Consider the following 8,113-nt stretch of genomic DNA (forward strand, 5'->3'; position numbering starts at 1 on the left):
AAATCAGTCTTTCAGAGGATCTTGATATGCTTTCAAGCGTTACTTGATATCAGAGTTTCGCTGCTTTGCCTCCTGCCTCTTTTGTTGGCTGGAAGATTCTGATTGGACAATCTCCTTACTGGCATCGCAAGTTGGTTTGTTGGGAGATTTATCTATCCACTCTGTGTGCTCTAGTCTGAGTAGCTTTGCTAAACAAGGCTCTTTGGTCGTTATGTGGCAAGGGGCATTAATTAGTGAATCACTCACCACTGGAAAATGTTCTTTTGACTTGGCTGCTTAGATTTTGAGAATTTTGGGAATTGTAACGTTGGTTTTTGTATATGTGTACATGCATGTCTTGACCGTGGAACATTGCTCATAACATTCAATATTCACTAATTCATCATCTCTAGACTGCATTGTTTACTCTAGTATGTTCAAGTAACCCAGACCAACATCTTGTGAGACTCCACTGCAACCAACAACTTCCTCTTGTCATAGACTGCAGTTGTCGGACATATGGAAGGTTGTCACAGTCTATGGTTTGATCTCACATAGGTTTTAGAGGTGTATTTATTGTACCATGGTAACTGGACCCTCTATCCATGAAGATCTGTGTTAGAATTGATCTCCAGTAACCCTTGCTTCTTGCAAGAGATGACTAATGGGATCAAGTGGTCTGGCTTGCTGACCTGCTGGACACATGTGATCAGATTCCAATTGTGTAGATTGATGCTCATGATGATTATCACTGATTGTTTGATCTAAATTCGATTATTTACAGATTGCCACCATATAGCTGGAATATTGCTGAGTGCAGAGTAAAACTAAACTACTCATTCACTCACTAACTGGAACATTATATTTCCTGAAGGAATAAAAATTTGTCAGTCAAGAAAAAAACTTGGTATCACAGTGTTACATGATGTTTAACTTATTGTCTAGCTATGAACACGTCTGCTTACAATTGCATCACTAAAGCATATGTTGTTTTCTTGCCAAGTTAAATTTCTTTTACATTTGTCATTTCAGGAACTTTCCCATCGTTGTGCAGCAGCCTCTGATTGGATACAATGATCACATGACTGAACAATCAACACTGGAATACTGTTGTTTTCAAAAAGTGAATGATAGCATTCATCTGTTGTTTTTGTAAGTTTATTGTGATTGTGCTTCGTATTGGTAAGACCATGTAATACTTGGATTCAAAGTCTGCCGACATGCTGAATTTCTGTGGAAATATTCTGTGTGAAGATCTGAGGTCAAGGGGAGGTAACTATGCAGACATCACCCGAACCTCAGCCTTTGACGAGGCTGAATGTAACGAAACATGATCGAATATGGGATAAGGAATCTCCCAAAGGATTCTTTGGATTTGACAATTCTAATGCTCTGTTTTCACCACCATTAAAACATATAACTCCAGAAACAACAGAAGAATTGTGGGAAAAGTTTGATCCTCTGGACTTACTAGTTGACTCGGCAAGTGAGAAGAGTATTAAAAGTGAGTCATCATCGGATACGATGATAATGATGACAACTGAAGAAGAGAACAGAAACAAAGAACGAATAAAGAATAGTTTCATGGAATATGAACAGCAGAAAAGTGGAAAGAATCCCCACATGAAGCAAGCTCCACACAGTTACCCATCAGACCGTTTTATTGACCAACACTGTGATTACACCAACAACAATGGTCATAAGAATCCTGATGAAGATTTCCTCAATGATGAAGGTTACGGCACTGATAGTCGAACGAATACCACTGCCTCTTTGTCATCTCCCTTGTCATCAAGCTTGTCATCCTTGTTGACATCAGAAAGTTCGTCTAGTCAGGGTAGCATGCAAAAGAATTTAAATGTGAATGCACGATCCCAGCAAATTCCAAGTAATGGACGGATAGTTGTTGGCACTCGTCAGAACATTATTGCAAAGAAAAAGTCCCAACCAGTGGAAAAGCAGGACAATTCGCTAATGGAAAAGTTGCGTGCATTGACAACAATTCAGGAAGAAGAGTTGGCAGGCCCAGAAAGCACCAATCAGCAAGTGCCTTACAGCAGTGCAGAAAGCAGAAAGGCACCTGACCACAGGTCAAATGACTATGTGCATGAACATCGATTCCGTGAAAGTCAAAGGTCATATGTTAATGACCAGAAAACGTTTGTTAAGGAACCTGGTAGTTTTGCTATTGAAGGCACCAGATATACAAATGACTTAAGGAATCCAGAACTAAGGTTCAGTGGTGACACTGGAAGAACTGAGCAGACAGGATACAAGCAAAAACATACAAATGATGCCGAACGTAAAATGTTCATGGAGGAAAGTAGCTGGAATGCACAAGAGGGAATATTTCGAGCTGTGCCTGTGAAAATTGGCCAAGGACCTATCAATTCAAACCGACGAAAAAGTGACGGTACTGATACTCATCGGCACTCTGTGTCCCAGATGGAAAACATCTCCATCACTGGAACAGATGCGTTCAGACGTTCAGAGGCAGAGACCCAAGAACCAGATTCCAGAAATTGTAATGGTGATATGTCTAATTTGGCTTCAAGGCCACGACCTCATTTGCATGGTGACAGTGTTAATTATGGCCAATCTGTGGATATTCCTCCACCCAATTTAACCAAGTATCGCAATCACATGTACTCTATGCCTAATCTGGCACATGACGTAAGGTCAGCTCCCCACACAGGTCAGGTGGTCATGCGGAGACCAAAAATATCTCCCCATCAAAATGCCCGCAAACCAGATTTCCGTTACTCTTGGGACTGTAGTGATGTTCATTTGATGCACTCCAAGTTTGAGTTGGACAGTCGTAATTTGACCAACAACAACACTGTCCAGATCGATGAAACACCACAACTGTCCAGTCAGTTCCGGGCAACATCTGAAATGGCATTGCAAAATGGAAGGGCACTCTTTGCACCATCGTCTGACATTTATAAACTATTCCAAGGTCAAGGTCGCACTGGTTTTTCGCAGGGAAAGCAAGCATCACATCGTCACAGTTTTCATGCAATGCCTTCCCAAACAAACTTGTCATTGCAAGCTACAGACCCTTCCATGGAAGAGGTGCGGCATCGTTTACGGGCCGCCTCGTCCAACCGTTGTGGCTCTCCATCCCGAGCCAAGAATGGCCCGGTCAGGGCAAGTCATGAGATATACAAGTATAACAACACTGACAGCCACCCTCCCCACATGGCAAACCATCAGGTTCGACCAAATTCTTTAACGGAGGCAAATGACAAACTGTCGACACTTGTCTGATTTTTGTTTACATTATGTTTAATCAGGAATGGACAATTGTGATTATGTTGTTAATAATTGTTGAGACATTTTCAATTTGTTTTGGTTAAGATTATTATATTTACAACTACTCATGAATATTTGTTGCTGAAAAGTGCCTGTATGAACATTTGATAAGATTTTTGAATACCAGTTTAAAAGTAATTCATATAAATTTCTATATTTTCTGATCATTTCAGCCCGATATCATTGTAATACAAATTACAAGCGTGAACTGGAAGCTATATATTTTATAAATTATTCCTCAGAGGGTATTGCAGTGGGCACTTGCAGAAATTTCACATTTTGGTTCTTGAAACTTCTTTTATCAAGGCAACACAACTATATATATTTTTTCATTAGCATTATGGTCTGTGAAGCAGATATGTTATTGTCCATCATTTGTCATTATGTTGGCTATTCCTTTAGAGCTTAGTAAGTTATTCCACTGCCACACTTAAGCATATGTGCTCAATAAACAATAAAAGTAAAGATTTATGTAAATTTAATGAGATATTTCAGGTTGTGTTTCCTAACAGGATTAGTTTTGACTGGACATACTGTGAATGCTTTGCATGGCTGTTTGCAATGAACGTTCTTTTTTATGCTGAGAAAGGTTATACATTTTTGGGTGCTTTTGGGAGATGTTTTAGACTCATTTTGGAACAGTCTAATTGTTTACAACTATATTTACTACGCAAAGTATTTGTGGAAAATATAGAAGACATTGAATCTTGGCCATTGTTAAGTTCTTCTGTATGTTGTGTTAAAGACACACTATTGTATATAGCATGTGTAACCCTAGCAACATAGGGTTGTGTCTGCTAATGGCTTCAATATATATTTATGAATATTTAACAGGCCTCAATACCTCGTTTGCATGCTTCACAATCAAATCAAGGCAGCAATCTTACCATTTTGAAAGTCACTTAATCAGAAACCCTTCATTTATATGACCGGCAACATGGATAAAAGGTTTACTTTTTATTCAGTGAGTGCTGCTTTTCATAAATCCAAAAACATACCGAAGCTGAATGTTTGATCTGATAATTGATGACCATATCCACTAAGTTCTAGTTGGAATTACCTTCAATCTGCCTCCACCCGACTACTGTTTTGTAAGGCCAAATGTATTAATGTTGTGGTTCCGTTTACACCTCTCTAAAATTTAGGGTAGATTGTTAGGATTTTAAAATGTTTTTACATTCTTTTTTAAATACAGGTAACACATTTATCAATGTGTAACGGTTTATTCAATCAAGTTGTGGCCATCACTTAGACTAGCTCTATCAGAATGACTAGTGTCCATAAGTGCTGGAAAACCAGTGGTATATGAAAATTCTTTTTATTCATACTGCTTAAAGATATAGTGTCAGCACCAGAATTCAAGGGTCGGTTGTGCAATCAGAACCACAACATTTTTTAATATTTAGGCCTCTGACCAGTAAGAAAGTGCATGATGAATGTGATAAATAGATAATTTTGCTGTTCTTGTCAAACAACAATTTTATCTGATCTTGTGACTCAGGCTGGTGTAGGGGCAGTCATCAGAGACACCACTTGACTGTGCAGAGTTACCTCCCCTATGCAGGTTAGGACCATGTTCTTGCTTGTGGATGTCTGCAGAGACCATATGATTATATCTTCATACAGGCTCTGATAACCCCAAGGTAATAAACATCTGCATAACGCACGGCTTTCTTGTCCTTAAAGCTGTTATTCTGTACCATAGCTGTAAAATTGTTCACATTTGCAATAAGCCCAGCTCACACGCTTACCTCGTCACTTGACAATGTTCTATATCAACCTTAGCATGTCTTTTGATGAGATAAACATGTTATTTGACAAGCAAATCCAAATATCATCTACATATCATTTTAAGGTTTTTTTATCACTTTGAATATGTTTTGTTGCATATATCATGTTGTTATCCCTGACCTTTCTCCGAGACAGACCTATACATCTACCCATGTACATTAGATATATCAACCACAGATGATACTGTACAGATATAAATAATAACTTTGACATACTTAATTAAGATGATTTGGGCCACTCCATTAAGAATTGCCTCATTTCAACACAGTATTAAATTTGATGACTTTTGCTATAGCATGAAGAAGTATCAAAAGTTGGATATACAGACTGGTTTTACCAGACAAAGGATTATCTCATAGTTACACTGGCTCTGTGATTATAGTGAATGTGTAGAAAACACCGTAGATTTCTGTATCAACCCTGCATCTCAGTTTAACTCAAATCAGCAATGCCACGTCACTCATTTCTCATATATAATTCTCAATGCAGAATTGTGCCCCTTGGGCATGCCTGGTTTGATCACTATGATGGTGGATTTGAATCCCAGTTCACCAAGATTATGTTTCTAGATTTGTCAATACCATACCAGTTCTTCCTTAAAAGTGAAAAAATATCTGAGCCTTGCCTCACATCAGATGTCCCTCCCCATCAGTTGAGTGCTCCTCACACATTTAGCTCACACACTGTGATATACCTGGTAAACTGGTCAAAGTGGTGTTAAGCTGAACCCTCACTCATATCCATCATTCTATGTCAAGACACTGCTTATCTCCCTTTGCTCTCAATGTATTTTCTCAAAGGGATAGAATGTTTCAACTGAACTGGAATTAGCAACATGAGGAAATATTAAGTTCTTTCCAACATAAATAAAGAGTCAGGTGCTATACTGCAATATTCTTTACTCTTAACTTTTTAATTTGGAGATAAATTTTAGTTAATACCTTTTTAAGAAAGTAAGATACATTATGGATAGCAGATTGTTTATTATGTATGATGTGACTCTTGCTTCACAACAGTATAAGGATCTATACTGAAATGTCGCATCATTTATAATAGAGAAGTTGTTACCCATAAACTATCTTACTTTCTTATTACTCACCAACTTCTAAATGTTAGTCAAACTGCTTATATGCCGTTTGCTCTGGAGCATTTTTGTTTAGTGTTAGCAGGCTGTATTGCCCCATGAGTTAGAACCTGTATACACACTTTTAGGAGAACTTTAAAAGTTGTTATTTTTATTTCTCTCCCAAAGGTAAATCCCACTTAATTACATTTCTGTTATATTTTTGTAGAACAGCATTATTTAATGAACTGTGATGTTCCGGTTGTTATTATTCCCACTATTCATGCTAAATCTGTATGCCAGTCTGAAAATAATAATATATCAAATACTTGTATTATTTGTTACAAAGATCTACTGAATATTGCTTATAATTTTATAGCAGTCTGAGGCATGAGATACAGTCAAACTGAGACTGAGATGGTTTTACTTCTAGTGTTTAATCACTTCAGTCAGTGATACATGTGAATGAATATATGTACAGATGACTATTTATCAAATCATTACTTATTCCTATATATATAAAGCATTCTTCTCAAAGACTGTACAGATCGTCAGCTTTGAGAATGTTTACTAGGCTTAATGCTGTTGATGCTTTACCATTAATAAAAAGCTGCCCAGTGATGGGAAGAAATTGAAAAGGTGTTCGATTAGGTCCAGTCTATTCCCTCACAAGCTCTGTGAATTACTGTAGCTAGCTTCAGTGTCTCCTGTAACGTGCTCTCTGTGAGTAATGGATGTAGCGACTGGTTGGTGTGCCAAGCACAGCAACATACAGTGTCAATGTATGTGAAACCCTCACAGCAGCATGTTGTCATGTTGTCATGTTGTTTTTGGGCACAAGTTATCATGATGAAGTGTTTATAAGTTCAACATTATCTGGGAAGTAAATAAGATCATGAAACAAATGTTAAATTTAGTGGGGTGTCAACACTCACCCCTCTGCCACACTCTACAATAAGTGAAGAACCACCAGTTCCTTGAGGAAAAATGAAAAATCTACTTCTTCAGTCACACTTCTCAGCTCTTGTCAGTGTTTTGTGTGAATTACTAGCTATAGGAGTCACTATAGCTGGTTTATTAGTGGTACACAGAGCTGTGTGTTGCTGGTGGTGTATGTGCTGGACATAAACACACAGGTAATGTTGGTATATAGAACGTGTTCTGTGCAAGCACTGGTGTATTATTCAGCTTGCTTCACATGCACATCTGTATTCAATAAAAAATGTGTAAATCTAATGATCATTGTGGGTTTTTTTCATGTCCTGCATGTAAAGTGTGTCTGGACCTTACAAACAAGGGATGTGGGGTCGCCTAGTGGTTAAACACTCCCAAATTCCCAACATGAGTATGTCTGATGCTCATTTCTGGTGTCCTCCGTGGTAATTAAGCTAATATGTTGCTGAAATCGGGCTAAACCCACACTCACTCACTCACTCACTTTAACAAACCTTTTTTAACCTAACTCCCAAGTGCACATTAGAAATGGACTCAAAACATAAAGTAAGGTTACATTGTATGTAGCTCAATTGTAGAATATTCATAATAGGACCGGTTGCCTGAACCCAAAGTCAGCTTCCAAGTTTTTCGCAGTCTGTCCTGGAAAGTGAGTGAGTGAGTTAAGTTTTACGCCACCTATAGCAATATTCCAGGAATATCACGGCGGGGGACACCAGAAAATGGGCTTCACACATTGTACCCATGTGGGAAATCGAACCTGGGTCTTCAGCTGTCCTGGAAAGCAGTTAGTGTGACACCAAGAAGCAAGTTTTCAATTTAACTTTACAAATCAGTATAAACAAACGCCCTGGCGGCATGCTCCCTTCTGAACACACTGATCACTTACTACACACACCTCACCAACAACCCACTTGCCATCCAACACCGACAGTGGAAGGATGGTAAAGGCCCAGACCGTCTGTGGGATCGAAATGTTGCAGAATCGACAACGTGAGATGCGCACGTAAA

General features: G+C 38.5%; 1 protein-coding gene across 2 annotated transcripts in view; it reads left to right on the forward strand.

Annotated features, from left to right (window-relative positions):
• Window positions 1-7,384, forward strand: part of LOC137268647 (uncharacterized) — a 44,633-nt gene extending 37,249 nt beyond the window's left edge. For both annotated transcript variants that reach the window (XM_067803223.1, XM_067803222.1), the window contains exon 3: window positions 1,012-7,384. In XM_067803223.1, the coding sequence (XP_067659324.1) occupies window positions 1,258-3,249 (1,992 nt within the window). In that variant the 5' untranslated portion in view covers window positions 1,012-1,257 and the 3' untranslated portion in view covers window positions 3,250-7,384. The remainder of the gene's footprint in view (window positions 1-1,011) is intronic.
• The last annotated feature ends 729 nt before the right edge of the window (window positions 7,385-8,113 follow it).

The sequence above is a fragment of the Haliotis asinina genome, chromosome 16, assembly GCF_037392515.1.
Source record: "Haliotis asinina isolate JCU_RB_2024 chromosome 16, JCU_Hal_asi_v2, whole genome shotgun sequence".
Classification (NCBI taxonomy): domain Eukaryota; kingdom Metazoa; phylum Mollusca; class Gastropoda; order Lepetellida; family Haliotidae; genus Haliotis; species Haliotis asinina.